Below are 18823 nucleotides of genomic sequence, written 5' to 3'. Positions count from 1 at the left end.
AGATACATACTATCAAAAAAATAATAACATAACCCCAACTCTATGATGCAACATGATTATTATCAAAGAAAACTACAAAAAAAAATTATTACCTAAACATAAAGTTTTATAAACATCTGGACAACACGCTTAATGGTACTATAAGTATTTATATATATTTTTTCAATTAATTTCAATTTTTTCGTTTTTTTTTACAGTATACATAAGAGGTAAAACAAAGTACTAAAAATAAAGGATAATTACATAGAAATGAAATACACATTAACAGTAAAAATAGTAAACAAAAAATCCACAAAGGCATGGTCTGTTCGTGGGTATACAAGAAATGTTTATGAATTTTTGTTCCCATAGTAAATAGACAATTTTAATATTTTCTGTGTAACACAAAAAGAGAAGAAAATATTCTATAAAAGATTCTAAGGTTTTTTTGTAGTAATTAAAAAAGGAAATAAAAAATATTAAAATTACATTAAAAATAATAAGGGCAACAAAATATATCATAGAAAAAGAGTTTAGTTTAAATCCAGGATAGTGCGTGTTTTTAAAAGAAGGAAAATTTTGAAAGTATGGGATCAATGCAATATTATCAGTAAAAAAGGAATTTAAATTTTTTGAGCCCATAAAATATGCATGTCTCTGTGCTAGCCTCGTTGCACAATGTGGTATTTCTATCACACGATTCCTTCTTTGACTTGATCTATTTGAATTACTTGTGGATAAATTTAGTTTCTGAAATATATAGTTTGAACATTGAAACAATATATTTGTCGTATATCTAAAAGTTTAGCGATTGGAAAGAGGGAAATGTGCGATTTTTGTGTAGCATTATTTTAAATAAATCTATGCAATGTCTCACAACATTCCTGTACTCTTATCTTAAAAATGGCTTTTGTTTTAAAGAACTTTATATGTTTATCCAAGACACTGAACACTCCTGGGGCCACAAAAGATAAATTTATCTAACCGCTGGTCGTGCGTGTTTTGGTATCAATTTAAATTACAGGAAAACCTCGTACGAGCATTCTGGTGGGATCTACTCTTGTAAACGCGTGACCAGAAATGTGTCAATGGCTCTTTTTAAAAAAAATTTATATCCAGCATATTTAGATCTTTTTAACTCCCTCCCTGTCCAACTGTTTACAAACATTTGGACATACTAGCATGTGTAATGTAAAGTTTAATAATAAGTTATATGCAAAAGACCTATAGCAAAAAGGAAAAATAAATAAAAACAGATTCATTTTCAATAAATTATTTATTGAGTTAGTTTTACGTATAAAAAGAGGCTAGAAGATAAATAACATATTGAATTAAATAAAGATTTGAAAGAAAAAATTACATAAATAGCTAAGACTTATAAAAGGACGAGAAAAATAAAAGAAGGTAATAGAGAGGTTTATTAAAATACAATACATAAATTAAAAATAAAAAGGTTTCTTATAATAAATACATTAAGCGCGCAAATACAAAAATAAAAATATATCAGTCATATGTCACATCTGAGAATTGTAAAAAATATATAAGTTAAAGAGTCTTATGTGTGTATTTGAAAAAAGGTGAAATAAGCAAGGAGAAAACCGTCGAATCAACATTTTGATTCTCAGGTTTTAAGAAAAGAGTTGATTAATAGAATGAAGAATTCTTTTAAGGGACTTAAAAATGCCAGATAGTACAGCATTTTTATCGATTGATTAAAATCAATAAGGAATGTTATAATATATTTTTATATATGACGATAATAAATATAGACAAAAAAATCAGAAAGCATGCAGATTCCAGTGATTTTGTCATATTATATATATCTTTGAACCAATTTATAAGCTACGAATTTGCATTTGGATCCATTTTGAGATATTCTACGAAAGTTTTAAATAAACTACTACTAAGAGCGGCCATGGAATTGTCTTCATACAATTCTAGTTTTTTTAGCAAATCCAGCTTCTCAAATGGTTATCATTTTACAAATGTATTATTTCGGCATTGTCATGAGATCAGAAATCATATTGTTGATCGAATTTATAAGTAATTGATACCAGTTTGATTAAATTTTTACATTGTTATAAAAAAAAATGTAGAATTCTTTATTGGTGCCAGTTCATCTATAAACTACAGTGCGTTTCAAAGCTCGGTGGAGAGTAACCAAAAACTGGTCAGCTTTGTCTACCATGATCCATGTCCATGCACAGGTTGGTAGTTGTAGTGATTTGAACCATAGGCTTTATGAAAGAGCTGCAGCATGAGCAGCGAGATGTTCAGCTCTCGCATGAGCGACTTCTGGAGTGTCCTTGACGAATTTCCATCGTGCGTCAGCTCGATGTGAGCGATTGGTCCGTGCCATTTTGGTGCCCAGGAATCGTGAGCCGGAAGCGGGAGGCCCAGGATTCGTGAGCCGGAGCAGGAGCCCAGGATTTGTGAGCCGGAGCAGGAGCCCAGGAGTGCACGGGAGCAGCCAAGCATGAGCAGCTGGCTTCCATCCCAAGTTACTAGGTCCCCATCCGTGTGATGCTGCTGAAGATGCCTTGCGTGGGCTGCGAAGTGCGAAACCTTGGCGTGGGTCACGTCGGGAGTGTCTATAACCTTTCCATCATGAGCCAGTGGAGCCAGTCCGACTTGCTGGCTAATCCATGTCCGCCGACCCAACTGTGGGCGGGGAGCTATCCAAGATGATGAAGCCATCGCGACTGCGCTTAAGAGAACCATGAGGTACTGAAAGACAAGGTTTAAATTTTTAATCAATTGAATTTCATAAATCTAGTGTAGCAATAGTAAAAGGAAAACTTTCAGAGAAAAGACTTTAAAACTCCAGGATAAAAAGGGTATCATCATTCAGCAGCGTTATATGCATACATATAATTCATTAGCATACATTATTTATATGCATTAAAAAAACTTTAATGCTATAAGTGATGTCTGATATATGTTGCAATCAATTCTCTTCACGTTCCTAACCATGTCACCAGAAATCAAAATCTGCTATTTATTAAATCTTCTAAGAGCAATATTTGTTTTTATGCCCCAATGTCCAGAATGTGTACATAAGTCAATTTGTCACACGACTTGAAATTCTTTAGGATAGATCTTCCGGCTTTTCGTAGATCTCTTCGCCACTAACACAGTGTGAGATAAATATGGTTTGACATGGTTTACCTCGAAGCTAGTACTATTTTTTTATTCCCTATTATATTTTTTTTTGCACCTCAACAGGCTAGGGGTCCCAATTACGGTGTTGAATTATAATACAGAACACCCAGGAAAAAGAAAAAAACACATTTTATTTTTTGTGTTCTCACCGGAAATCGAACCCAGAACCATCCATGCGAGATTCAAGCGCCTTAGCCACTAAACCACGAAGGCCGTTGATGTTTGAAGAAATATCATTTTTTCACAAGTTTTCTTTGTTGTTTGGCGATGTTTTAATGAAAAAAATATTTTTATTTCAAATTCATGTCGCATTTTCATGGATATATCCGTATTCATATTTATATTTATTGTAAATGCGGTAAGTTTTGTGAAATCCCATAAAAATGATCGGTAAGGCATCTTAAATAAAGTTCCACTGTATTAAATTCTACATTTGTTTATTAATGTCTTAAGAATTATCAAGTTCCTAATAAGACAAAACGCGCACCATTATATTATTTTATTAATTTAAAACGAGCAGCTAAAGCTAATATGCTTAAATCTATTTAAACGAAAGTTAGCTGTTGGCGCACTTTAACTTTTCCGAAACAAATCTAATCCTTTTTTGAACCCATTGAGACTACACATGAGATCAGCTCTTGTGGCAGCTTATCCAAGCATCAACAACCCTATTGCTCAGGAAATGATTCCGTGGATTTACATTGTATCTCGTTTTCTCCAGCCTGAGAACAGTCTCGACCACAGGGCCACAGGGCCTCGAAGACGAGCATCTTGTTTAAGCTAGAACATGGGATCCAAATTTGGGCAGCTATAGTGACTGTCGAGTATCTTGTATGTCTCTATTAGGTCGCCCTAATAAAAAGGATACATACTTGGGTACTAGCATCGGTTGTCTGAACTGAACTCTTGTCCGTCTGTGTTGTTCTTGTCCCATAGAAGGGAAGTGGTAAATTTCAAATCTAAATTGTAGAATAACTCAAGAAAACCACGCGCTGACCATGCTCTAGGACTTGTTTCGTCTGTTCCAAGGTCTGAGAGATTGTTAGGTCGATTAGGGTCTTTGCAGAGGATTGTTTCTACTTTTGGTATTAGTATAATGGTTTTTGTGAGGAATTCAGTACTATGACGAGAAGTAATTTCGCTTGAGTTCGATAGGGATCATGTTAGGATCTGTGTTAGGATTTTGCCAATAGTGTCTTGATAATTTGATGTTCCTCTGTGATTTGGTAAAGATACGTATTGTTTTTTTTCTGTTGCTTGAGTGCATGTTGTGTAGAGGAAATTATTCTAATGTTTCCTATATGTATTTGAGTTTTGTGTCGTTGTTTGATTTGTTTGTATTACTACGTTCTTCTTCCTTTCCAAGGCGGGATCTGGAGCGTGCGGCGGCGGTCTCAATTTGGAACTAACACTGTATTCCTCCACTGTCATACTGGGAAATTAGAAAAAGGTGATTGTGCTGACCATGTGTATTTGATTGATCACAAATTGACAATACTGCAGTGAGGGCTACAAGAAAGCCTTAAAAGTTTCTTTGTTTTGTTATTTCCGTGGTTTGATTGTAAATAAATATTAAATTTTCGCTTAATTAGTTTTTAAAAAATTGATATTGATATGCGAAACTCAAAAAAGACTCGAGAGAGTTTCGGGAAAGGGGTGGATGCTTTTATTGTATCAGGTCGCCCCTTTCTCGCCGTTCCTGCAGCTTTGTGAGACCGAGAGTTTCCAGTCTCTTCACATATGGAAGCCGTTTTAGGCTCGGCGACAACGTTGTAACTCGTCTTTGGACTCTTTCCAACAAATTAATATCCTTATCAAAATGGAGATTACATTTCTGAAACATTATACGCTTTTGCATTAACAAATAAATGTTGAATTCAATCCGTTTTGGGTAACTTACTTATGAATAATGTTTCTTTCTCAATATTTTTAGTTTTAAATTCAATTTCAAACTTAAATAAGCTTTAGGCAGTTACGAAAGATTTCTGGCGCGGTTATAATTAGTTGTATATGTATCTAAACTGTAAGTATTATGTTATTGTTTCAAAAATAAATGAATAAGTAAGCAAATCAACAAGAGAATGTCCAAATGCTTGCCGACTGGCTGGATTTCCTCCCTAATGAGTTATTCACATTTGAATTTATTTCAACAGAGAAGGAAAACATTACTGAGAAGGGAATGTGGACGTCTAGGCATTTACAGGGCTTATGACCTGTCATTGGCTGGTTTAAGTGGACATACTCAAACATTGTTGAATTAACTATCTGTTAAAAGAAGAAGTATAAATATTGGAAAATTATTTTTAGGCGTTGCCTAGTGGGTGATTTGGTTCAGCCGGATGAATCTCACGTACTAAATAAAGTTTTCAGCTCCTTTACTTCACAAAAGTCAACAGATGGAAGAGTTGAGGAAATGTGGATGTTTAAACATGGGCAGAATGGTGAATGCCACTTAAACCCGCCAATGACAAATCATAAGCCCTGTAAATGCCTAATGATGTTTTCCCTCTCTGTTGAAATAAATTTTAAAGTAAATAAATATTTGAGCAATGAAAAATAAAGGTCTCGGTTAATTCATTCAGTTTTTCAATGTCGTCATTTGAAATGCTCGATTAAACATTAGATTATCATCAAGGAGTGCATTAAAAACACGTAAAAAGTATTTTATTTTAGCAAAATGACTTAATGGCTGCAAACGCCCAAACAGCGAAATAAATCCACGTTCACAAAGGTACTGGTGGCTTAACTTAAGCTGGCGCGTTTAGAAAACTAACACTTACGCATTTAAAATCTACAGGATATTGATTTTAAAAATCGTTGTTTTCAATTTTAACCAAATGTGCTACCTTTTTTTAAAAATTCTCTGTTGCATTAGAGGGTTGTGTATATCAAAAAAAATACACTGGGTTAAGAACATGTAATATTAATTTACTTAAAAACTTTAAGTCATTATTTTGAATTTTTCAAATCATTTTTTAAAATGTTGCATTTTACTAATTATAGTCCTTCCAAGAACAGGGAGTAATTTCAATTTGAAAAAAATGTTTTTTTTTTAAGTCAATTACTCTAGAACTGGAATGCGAAGTTGTGAAAATTGTTTTAAGTATATAAATAACAAGATTTATTGTTTATCAATAAGTGTGCAAACATATTTTTTCCGATATAATTTGTACTGTGCATTTTAATTACACTCTATTAATTATTATAATGATGATCACAAAATATGAAATAAAAAACATGCTTGTTTAAAAATAAAAACGTATAAATATATAACATTTTCTTAAGTAATTGTTTTTTACCGCTCTAATGTAATTTTTTTTTAAAAAACATTTAATATAACAATACATAACATCAAGATTTTTAAAATCAGTATTCTGTACATTAAAAATGTTTTTGTGTAAGTTTTGTGAAAGCGCCATCACTAGATAATAGACCTATTTATGATTCGATTAAATGAAAATACCTACATATTTATAAACCAGTGTTTTTAATCCATAACTTAAAGCTCGTACATATTATTATATTTTTACTATTAAGAATTGCGGCGAAATTCAAACGAACGCAGAATCATCCTGTGTATATTGTATTACCATATTATTAGCAACTAATAAAGCAATAGTTGTCTATGTCACGCTCATAAGCGCGTCTGAGCGCGAGAGAGACAGATCATTTTCATAATGCGTATGCCGTGCGATGTCATACCATGGGCTTATTCACGGATACTACACAATGCGTATGCGTAAGTATAGCGCACGCGCCAGCTTATAAAAATCCACCAGTACGTGAGTTAATTGTAAACTGTTTATGAGCAATTCTCACCCAGGTCGTGACTCGTAGAATGCAGTTAATTATTGGGAGTGTCAAATGATTGATAAAGGTGTCCAAAACAAGGTCGAAAATTCATATAATGGTCATTTAGTTAGACAAAAAGCTTGATAGAACCTAGCAACTTCCTCAAACAATTATTGAAATGAAACTAGAAAAAAATATTCGTTAATAAATTAGTATCACCACTTGTAAAGTAAACATTTTTTGATAAATATTTTTACAGTTTGCAACACTTACTTTGTAGATAATTGTAATATTAACTCTTAAAAGACTGTGGCAAATAATCCCTTTGCGCGCGGTGATGTAACATCGTGTTACCACTAGTAAAAGACGTAATATTCTAAAGTTCAGACATTTGAAAAAACATAAAGAAATACTATTGAATAATTCATTTTCTATAATTTATGTGAATAATCGTATAATTTAACTCTGTTGTATTAAAAATTTTAAAAAGAAGTTTTGAGAAAACATCAAAAATTAAAATTTAAAAACAAGGTTTATTAATTGTTTAAGAGGGGTTTTTAAACGACTTTCGTCTTATGTTGTGGTCATTATTTATGCATATTTGTAAAAAAAAACTTTTAAGCTCTATTTTTGCAGATTTGTGTTTTGGTGTGTTGGATAAAAACGAACTGAAGCGACGTTATGACGGCAGTATAGCGTTATATTCTATGTGCTTACCCCCTACGAGGAAACGGCATGATGATTTGTTGTTGTTGTTGTTGTTTTTATTAAATAAAATAAGCCTATTGTCAAAATAAATTGGATTTCTTTTAAATCATTTTAAAAGTATGACATAATATTGTTACAAGCCATTATGTCATTTCAATATAAAATATATCACAATTGAACAATACGTGTCGATAAAAAATGACAAAGTCTGCGTTACTTTAAGCTGGAGTTACATAACTCTAAATAAAACTACTAAGAACGAATGAAAGTTGATTTTTGCAGTATTTGTTTAGAATTTAATTGTTCAAATAATTCTGTCATTTTTCGAATTTGGTAAATTATATTTATTGGTATATTTTATATTTTTTGGTTTCGCGTATTAAATCGCAGTAATCTTGAGTATGCCTCATGCGTATGGAGTCCGCAATATCAAAACCATATAAATTCAATAGAATCTGTTCAAAAAAAGTTCTTAAAGTACCTTTTGCATAAGTTCCGAATTTCTAACCCACGTTCAAATTCAAATTTCGAGCAACTTCTTACTCTTTTTCATTTTAATTCTCTGATAAAACGCCGCGTTGTTTTCGATATAAAATTTATGTATAAAATATTAAACTACAAAGTCGATACTAACCTTCTAAAAAAAATACAAATAAATGCAGGATTGAGAACACTCAGACATCGGGAAATATTTAAACTGCCTTTGTTTTCAAATAATGCTACATACCACACACCTATGGCCCGCATGTGTCGGGAATATAATATGTACTGCCGAAACAATAAAATTGACATTTTTCATGATACTCTTTCAGCTTTTGCGAATTATCTCTTAGGAATAAATTTTATTCAATAAATACACACGTACAACTTATTTTTTATTGCATTGTATCTTGTATAAACAAAAATATTTAAAAATATGTATTACAACTTAACGTATAAATCTATTTTGTGTAATTCTATAATTTAATATATATATGCATGTTAAATTATTCCGACGAATGCTTTAAATTGTATGTTTTCTAGTATGTATCTTTGTTGAATTACCTAATAAAATAAAATTAAAATTAAAATAAAATAAAAAACCATTTTTTTTAAATATAAAAACCTCTCTGGCCACAACCCGTGTCGAGGCATTAATTTCTATGATTTAATTTTTAATATGTGGTGTCAAAAAAATAAACATAAAATAATACATATTCATACTTAAATCCACTCAGATGTATAAACATAAATAATAGTAAGAAAAAAAACAATGTAATGACATTAGGTTAAGTAACAGCTACTGTCGTAGGTACCTTTAAATCGGCAAGTTCCTGGTAGCCCAACATCCGCACAAATGCCAAATATATATGACATATATTCATCAAAACACTGTGTGGATACAAATACAATGCACAAAATTCAAAAACAAATCTTCTACTACTATAACAATAGTAGTCGCAATATTTAACCCATTATATAAAGGACTGACTGAAAATCAGGGGTAGAACATTAATGAATAGAGAAAAGAAGAAAGCTACTTTATTGCTCATATGTACAGATAAACATTGCCGTATTATGTGCAGAAGACGAATTCAGCAAGCGAATTGCTCTATTAATGGATAAATTTTGACTTGCTTTCCTACGGCTTGTGGGTGTGGAAAACTGTACATGAGATCTCAGGTGATCAATCACAGATGTTTATCACGTCGATTAAAAGTCATCAACCAACACTTGTTTTAAAGTGCTTGGCTATAGTGGCTAGCGTTTTTCGGCGCGGCGCGGTCGCGGTCACTATGGACACTACACTTGTTTCCATATTTTTGAGTTCACCGCGGCCGCAAAACGCTCGCCATTATGGCCAAGCACTAAGAAATTTTTATCGCATTGGTAATTACCAACAACTGCGGCCATTGTGATTGAGCTGCCGTATAGTTATTGCGAACATACAAACTGATCCCTTTCCACTGTGTTACATTCCAATCCAAAACAGGGCGTTTAGTATCTTGTAGTTTGGGATATGTTAGAATTTTATGTATTGTTTTTTTTATTGTTTTGTAATAAATAAATAAATAAGTCTGAATTTGAAAACTAGAATGAGTTTCCCCAGACTTCTTGGGAAAATGAAAAATACTTTTGGGTAAAATAAATTTTAAAAATGGCATCACATGTTACGGATTCATTCAAATTATTGACACCGGTACAATAGTACATTTACATAATTAATAATAATAATAATCATAGTTTATTAACAAAAATAACAATAACTTCATCTACTACAGACACACTTAGGTAATAGATTTATCTGGATCATGTCTAGTCTGCCTAACTAGGTACAACCTGTTTTAAGGCAGACATTTTAATGTAAAAATAAGCATTAACTTTACTACCTACTAGTTTATTTACTATGCAGTTGTAAAATATGAATTTATTATTTAAGAATGTATTTTGAATGAATTTTCCGATTTTTCTCGACCTAAACCCAGTAACCATTTTTTTTACAAATTTATTAAATTGAATCCGGGTCATGGTTTTGCAATGTTCGGGTAACATATTGAATATTTTGGGGCCCAGAAACCTGAAATTTCTTTGCGTGAATTCAGGGTTTGTGATCGACCCCATGACCCATCCTCTAGTTTGACTTCTGGTAGTCTGGGAGTGTTCTTTTTAGGATTTGGTAGAAAATTTTTATTTTAAAATAAATAATTGCCGTATACCTAAGATCACAAATTCCTCAAATAACTTGTTGCTGGGATACCTGAAGGGCTTTAAAAAAATAATTGATTTTCGATCGGATTCGAGAGGTTTTAATATTGATTCATTAGTGCCTCCCCATCCTATTATGCCATACGTTACAATTGAGTTACATAAAATGAATGATAGTTTTTTTTTATTTGATTAGGGATAAGATGTTACTTATCGACTTAAAATATAGGAAATTTTGCTTTTTTTTGTGTTATGTATTTTATGTGTTCTGTCCATTTAAAATATTTATAAACAATTATTCCCAAATATTTTATATGGTGTTCTGATTCAAGCATTTCAGGGCATATTTTTAATTGAAGGTTTTGTTAAGGTGTAATTTTACTGTAATTTTACTAAATGTTATATATTTTGTTTTCTCAATATTTTAAGTTAAGAGATTATTATCCAGACACATTTTTATTATATTGATACCGTTTTAAGCCGCAGAATAAGTTTCATCCCATTTGTCACTAATAAAAATTATTTTATCATTTTATATCATTGCCTTTACATTATATACACAGTTTAAGTAATACACGTAACAGATAACTGTAACCGCATAGTTAACGTGTTACGTAAGGTATATACTACTTTATATTTAATTGCGAGGTTTTTTATACTAATTATTGCATCTACAAAGCGTGGACGATTCAAATTAAATAACCGAGAATTGCCTACATCAAACTAATAATTAAAACGTAAATATATTCCAGTGTTGACACATTAATAAATAACGTAATGACTTAATGCATCCGTCCGTACTATAAATGCGAAAGTGTGTTTGCCTGTTTGTTTGTTTGTGTTGCCTTTACTTCTCAACGGAGCGACTGGTTGACGTAATTTTTTGCATTAGGATAGCCGGAAGGGTAAGCAGTAAATCAGAAAACAGGTAAACGTCGATTTACGCCGATTTACAACTAAGCCGGTTGGTTCCGGCGTAAGATTCCCAGGTTCGGCCGACACCAGACGACAGTAGACGCCGCGATTCTAATACCAGGCACACTTTACACATTGTTTTATTCTAATACCGTGTTCGCGATCAGCCTATTGTGTGTGTGAAATCGTTTTCAAGTTAGTTTTTTTTTAGAAAAATAAAAATGTATGATTATATTTTTTATTTTATTATTATTAAAATTAAAAGAATATTCAAATATTTGTAGTTTATTATGATTCTGCAAGAAAAGAAGCTACAATCATAGCAAATGAAATTGGATGGTTTTTTTTATTTAAAAGTGTAATTATTTAATGTAGTACCGACGAACTGGAGAGTTAGTATTTATTATAAAAAACTTCATTATTTACATCAAGAGATTATTATTTATTTTGTGAACGATTTAAAACTGTATTTAATAAATTAATTTATAATTTATTTTTTATATATATGGGATATATATTAAATAAACATGTTTTATTTTATTTTATTAGGTAATTCAAAGGGGTTCGAACTGTCAGTAGGGTCGCAGTGAGTCACATCTTGCTGGAGGGTGTGATTCTATAAAATGCTGCGAACGCCCAGTTGCATTCCACCGACAACACTACTGACTAGTCCTACTCGTTAGCGTCCACGTCGCGAACCCTGGGCAATGGGATCACACTCATAACGATGTGATCACAGCAGATAACGAGAGGATGAAAGGCGAGTTTTTGGCGCCTCAAAACCAAAACTAACCAGCTGAGGGAAGGTAACCCCGACAGAAAATCCACCAGAGAAGGCAACGGGAAACCACTCTGGTCATCTTTTCCCAGGAATCACTACGGCGAGTACATCAAAAAGCAATCGTCCTGGCTGCAAAATGTAAAATTAGCGCAGGACAGATACATATGCTTTTGCTGTAGTGATCGCCTACGTCGGGGGGACCCGGCAAGGCACTAGAAGAAGGTAATTCAACAAAAATACATACCTACTTGAAAACATAATATTTGAAAGCATTCGTCGATACAATTTTACATGCATATATTATATCTTCAATTATAGAATTACACAAAATAGATTTAAATATTAAGATGTAATACATATTTTCGAATATTTTTTTATACAGCATTCAATGCAATAAAAAATAAGTTGCACGTGTGTACTTATTGAATAAGATTTATTCCTAAGAGATTATTCGCAAAAGCTGAGAGAGTATCATAAAAAATGACAATTTTATTGTTTCGGCAGTGTATATGTTAGATTGTTCTAAGAATTTCGACACGGAACCTAACCTTATTTCTTCCATTATATTTGTGTTCATTTTAGGCCGATTTTTTTCACGCCGGCGTCTCTCGGAACAGAACCCCGGCGTAAAACGTCGTTTACCTGCACTTAATTTTTATCGAGAATTAAAACAGTATTGTGAAAAAAAAATGGTATATGATTTTAACAATGAGTAACATTACAGGCAAATGAGTAGGCGGTAAGGTGTGATGTCAAAAAGAATCTCTTTGAAATTTATTCTTTAAATTTTTATAATTGACTTGCCTCATCCACGGTTACTTTGGTTTGATTTTCGTTTTAGTTTTGTAGTAGGATTTTGGATTTGTCAAAGTTATAACGATGCGATGTCGCCGTAGACTAACAAATCGTAGCATTATTTTCATAGCGGTAGTTGAAAGACCGGCAATCGATACAGGCGACTTTCTATCCCGAAAAAATATGTCGCTCCAACGGGCAAATTATTATTGCTGAACGCGTGACTAATTAATTAGCCAACTTATTTATTCCTTACTAGCGGACCCGACACGTTGTCCTGCCCGAACGTTAACTTGACTGCCATTACCTTAGAAAAATACTTTTCATTGATAGTTTCATCTCAACACAGGACTTTTAGTCCCACGAAGTTGGGACTCATGTCTCAAATAATGTACAATAAACTTATGTATGTAAACAAGTAAATCAAATTAGTAGGTACCTAGGTACTTGCTTATGACTGAATTCCAAAACTATAAGTTATTGATATTCAAATATTGAATTTAAGAAGGTACCTATAGTCCTTAAAATTCAGCTTGATTAGAATGACAGCTGTCAAACTAATTTCATTAGTGATGGGAAATTACTGATCGCTGATCGAATCGGTTTTATCAGTTATTTCACGCAATCATGAAACTCTGTTTCCGAAAATTGATATAAAAAACGCCAAAACCAGCTACAATTATTTACCGAAAAATGAGACATTTATACTTTTTCCATGAACAACATCAAATAAAACTTTTTTTTTATTCGATCAATTTGTCTCATCTCTAACGTTTTTGCAAAATGATGTAACCTTGTAAGAACGTCGTTAATAATTAGGTTTATTTTTAGTTTTAGTTTTTTTTTTAGTTTTAAAGCTGATTTAATACATTAATGTTGATTTATGTTTCAAGCATTGTATTAAAAAAATAAATAAACACGACAGATACAAATGATTTTTCTTGTGTCAATATAAATAACTCTTTTGACGTTACTACAAAGTTATGTCGTAACTTTTTCTTACAACTGTCATTCTAATCATGTTACATTTTATGGACATTATGTGTATATGGTTGAATTCCTAAACATAAAATAATTCTTTTTCAAATATAGAATTCTTTTTGTAAATGTCAAACTCAGCTCTTTTCACTAACAGGGGTGCACTTTATTCATGAATGCGATCTTCAAAAATATATTGAACGTCGGTCAATATTATTTTAGTATTACCAAGATTCCAGTTGAAAGAAATAAATGGGAAGAAATTATAAGGAATGTAAGGAAAGAATCTCATTGCGATCCATAAAAAGCTAATGTTGTTGCAAATGCAAACAAACATTCAAAAACAAACTTTTTTAAATTAAAAAAAAAATATCCTTCCGGTTTTTTCGTATATGCATTCTCGTCAAATGCAACCCTGGTAGGTCGATGAAAAGAAGATTTATGCTTCTAACTTTTTTTTTACAAATTCGATTGAAAAAAATAATATCTTTAAACACGCGCACCGCAAAGATCTATATTTTGCTGAAAACCGCACGTAATTCGGTTAAGCCGTTAAAGAGGAGTTCAGTGACATCACACGTACCGAAGAATTATTTATATAAAGATACTACGTTATCAAAGCCGCAGGCGGGTTAAAGTTAGTTATTAAAATTTACAAACTGTTAACATGTTTTAGTAAAATATTTTAATTTAATTATATTAAAGTCAATTATTAAAAGAGTGTTTTTTAAAAGTAAAGGTCTAAAACGTCACATTTAAATAATGTATATTTGACCACTCAATTGTTTTTTCTAAGTATTCCATACAAATTTTATTTGTTTTACGACTAGAATATTCTTATGTGCGTTTTAACTCTATGGCTAGTCAGGAAAATCCTTGAATAAGAAAATCGAATGGATATTAGTCTGCTTTATGATCTACTTGTAAGCACCTTTGTGGCCTACCATACCCGAATTCCCGGGTTCGATTTCTGCAAATGTCGATGTTTTTTTATAAGGTGATTCATTTATACAACATCGTTTGCTAAGAAAAGTAGCACGGATACTTGGCCTCGAGAAGGGAGACTACACTTACGGAGAAATGGAGTCAATGTTAAAAATCTCAATTCTACAAAAACGTATAAATAACATTTACTCCATATTTATGTTTAATTTACTGAATGACTTAATTGATGTATCATCGTTACTGGAACAAGTGGCATTCAATGTTCCGATCCGCCGGTTGCGAAATAATAATGTGCTGTTCCTCGATCAACACAACACAAACTATGGCTTGCATGCAGCAATGTCCCGATTGTGCGTATTGTAAACTCGAAACAAGATCTGGACTTTTTTGGTGTAAGTCTTTTTTGATTTAAAAATTCACTAAGATAGACCGGATCTCGTCTTGAGGTAGTATTTTTTATTTTTTTGTCCTACCTTTAATTTTATTTAATTGTATTTTATTTTATTAGTGCCTATATTTATTATAAGAAATTGTATTTACCATTGTTCGAATGGACTGCATAAGTCCGTCAAATAAATAAATAAATAATGCAATATTTTACAGTCCTTGGACTTGGACTGTCATATTAATGTCACATATTATATGCGACAAAATACCGCTAATCGCCAATTCGACCTAAAATACTTGACAATAATTGAGACCATAAAAAATGCACACAAATTTGCATTGGGAACATACAACACGATGACATAACACTAACTAAAAGTGCTTTGTTTGTGACCGTTGAAATTTAAATAGAACATCATATAAATCTTGATGTCATCATTGTCAAGCCTAAATGTTGTGTTTTTGCGGAGACGCATTCTTTGACAATTTTATTTTTAAAATTATGCATTAAATTTTTTTTTAATACTTTTAATTTTTCTAAATTCATTTAACATATATTTTATCGGTATTCGTAGTATGTGATATTTCCTTATTGGGCATAGAACATCGCCTTTCTTTTACTGGGCTAATCCGTGTTCTTAGGTACTTCTGCCACGTTATGAGGAGAAGAGATAACATGGAAAAAATTGTAGCACAAGGACGAGTAGAGGGAACTCAATCCGCCTTATGCGTCTAAGCGCCCTATGCATTTTTAGGTGGATGGTTACGCCACATGTACTATGTTTATTGTGTATTGCACATTTACTAGGTTGCTGTGTTTAATTTATTGCTACCTACTGAGCTCTAGTGAAAATTTTATAATTATCCTACTGTGGGTACAATATTTTTCTCTCTGGCTTAATAACTACTGAACTGTCACCAAAAGTACATGTGGTTTTGATATTCTCAGCGCAATCGCGAACAAGTTATTTTAGCTTTTAATAAGTAATTCTATTCTAATCCACTGTGTCGTGTTATCGTATGAATAAATAATCAAGAAACCGACAAGTGCCGATCTAACCACAGTATTTTATAGAGCGTGCTACGCGAAAGAAATTTGAACATTAGGGTTGGAAAAATCCCAGTATAAGGTTTTCCCAAATCAGTTATTGCGTTCATTTGTATTCGGGTTCAGTGGCAAAGTAACTAAAGACACCACAATAGCAACGCAAAATCCGCAAACCAGCAAAACGAATAAAATTTCAGCATCCATCTGCTATCTGGCAAGTAGCGCGATCAGTGGTAACGATTATGTAACACGTATTTTACATAATAAAACGTATAGAGAGATTTTACATTGAAAATGTGTTTTAGTTGATTTCGTAACAAAACATAAAAATAATTACGAAATAAAATAATAATTAAGAAAATAAGTATTTTATAAATCGAAAAAAAAAATTAAAGTTTATCAACAAGTTTTCACATCATAGTCGCTCCTAAAGTCAAGGAGATTACTATTTAAAAAAAAATCTGAGTAGTTAAAAAATCCTAAGTGTTGTTAAAAAAGTAAGTAATATGAAGTAAAAAAATCTTTTGAGTAGTAAAACAAATCTGACGTGCAGCGAAAATATCCTAATAAAATAAACTGTTTTTTTTTTACCGATAAAAATTATTTTTTATTATTGTTGTATTTTCTATTTGTTTTTGGTCAGGCTGTAAGAAGTTGCTCATGGCAATAACTCCCCCATTTATTTTATTTTGTATTTAACTCATTGTATGTTATGGTTAACAAAGATTTATTATTATTGTGTTCACAGGCATGGGTCGTTCCTGATTGTGTCAATATTATTAAAAAATACATAAATTTTGCGAAAAAATCCAACGTGTAGTAAAAAACATCGTAAGTGTATTAAAAAAACATCCTCTGTGAAAAAAAAAATATTCCCTAAAAAAACCTATGGTTTCAAAGAATCCTATGAGTACTCAAAAAATCCTATATGTACGTCCGCCTCGTGGTCAAATGGTCAGCACGTTTGCTTACCATGCATTTGAATCAGGTGTTATTCCATTTGCTGGTCTCGCGGACTCATGGATCAGAGTTTTGAGGTTTGAACCCACCAAAACTTCACTGCTATATTTTAATAGAGATTTGATGCTTGTGGAAAATGGCCCCAAAAATTAAAATATCAATGCAAATTTTAGTTACTGAATATTTACAGTGTATCTTTAAAAATAAAAGCTTTTGTATAGTTTCGACTCCATGGTTGATATGATTTTGTTGAAATGTGATTTTACATATGCAGCGTGAGACTGGTCATCTCACATTTGTGGAACGAAAATAATCGAGTTGCGCTGGGGTTGGTGTACCTATGCAGTGGCCTATGCACTATAATGATAACTTATAATAAGTCGTAAAATTAATCAAGTAAATGTCTTCACTCACCAACATCTTTCAATTCAATTTCTATTTCACTTGCAAAACGCTACTGGAAGCTTCCAGAACTCGTTCGACTTGGCCTTTTCACAAATCGGTGAAAACTGCGTCTCTAGAAATGGGTTCCTCAAGTGATATATACAAATAACCCCTCCAAATGTTTATTCTACTACTCCTTGGTCAAGTGGGGTAGACCCCACTGTCATTTCGCTACTTCTAATGCCAGAGTTACACGGATCAGAATACTGCACTAGAAATCAGAGAGAAATCCAAATAGGATAACTCGCGAAAGATTGCGATAAAAATCTCTCTGAAAAATGTGCAGTAACGTCATGTTACATTATGCAAAAGATGAGATATTTTGAATAACAGGTATGCATATCAAAATATAAAATTAATGTTTTACTGTTAAATATTCTACTTTCCATAATTTAGAAAAATAATTATAAAGAAAAATTTATTGCAACAGACAGGGAAAACATTTTTGAAAGGGGAATATGGAAGTCTAGGCATTTACAGGGCTTATGACCTGTCATTGTCTGGTTTAAGTGGCTGATGTGGAAGATGTTTTTTTACCCGCAGTAAAAATTTAAGCATATAATTGTACTTCGATGTTTGTCTAAAATGTTTGAAAAATGAACAAAAATACCTTTTAATAAAATGAACTATTTTGAAACGTGACAAATTTTGTTGAACGGCAACAACCAGTCAATTGTGCGTTTTTATATATTTCCGGTTTCCGGAAAGCCGTGTTTTCATACGTACGGGGTTCTCTTTTAAAATGTCAGGTCAAGTCACGCAGAAAAACTCATTACGTCACGGGCGAAAGATAATACGATAAATATTAAAAAAATCATAATTTGGGTTAGTTCAACAGTCTTTCAACATATATTTGAAAAATCACTTAACTTCCTAATAATGCTTCTTAAGACCAAGATCACACATTCTTTGCAGTTGTATTGATTGTTTCTGTCAATTACATCCCCAGTAAAATCCGTTATCTTAAAATTTGACGGTGGCTTGTTTTTTTTAATATTTATACAAAAGAATGCGTCCATAAAAATTGAGTGAAAAAACTATGTAAAAATCTTAAAATTATTTAATTTAATATTATAGGAGAAATAGACTGAAGTAATCGGACAATTTTTTTCTTTCGCTGGGAACGTGGGCGCTGAGTGCGCTTAAAGATGTTCATAAAAAAAACATAAATTATTTGATTTATTTTTTAATAATGAAAACTACTATAAAACAGTACTCGTACTTTTGACAGTCAAATATAATGG

At 32.0% G+C, this 18823-nt stretch overlaps 1 protein-coding gene across 1 annotated transcript; it reads right to left on the bottom strand.

The window, feature by feature from the left end:
• Window positions 1-1236: 1236 nt before the first annotated feature.
• Window positions 1237-17654, bottom strand: LOC148285638 (uncharacterized). The gene is made up of 2 exons (XM_088242637.1): window positions 17550-17654; window positions 1237-2706 (listed from the first exon to the last, which is right to left on the bottom strand). The coding sequence occupies exons 1-2, from the start codon at window positions 17553-17555 to the stop codon at window positions 2161-2163; spliced, it is 552 nt and encodes a 183-aa protein (XP_088098763.1). The 5' UTR covers window positions 17556-17654; the 3' UTR covers window positions 1237-2160.
• Between the last annotated feature and the right edge of the window lie 1169 nt (window positions 17655-18823).

The sequence above is a fragment of the Micrasema longulum genome, unplaced genomic scaffold, assembly GCF_059751315.1.
Source record: "Micrasema longulum isolate JH-2025_06_02 unplaced genomic scaffold, ASM5975131v1 h1tg000018l, whole genome shotgun sequence".
NCBI lineage: Eukaryota > Metazoa > Arthropoda > Insecta > Trichoptera > Brachycentridae > Micrasema > Micrasema longulum.
Note: the sequence above shows the minus strand (reverse complement) of the source record. Positions and strands in the feature narration are given on the sequence as shown.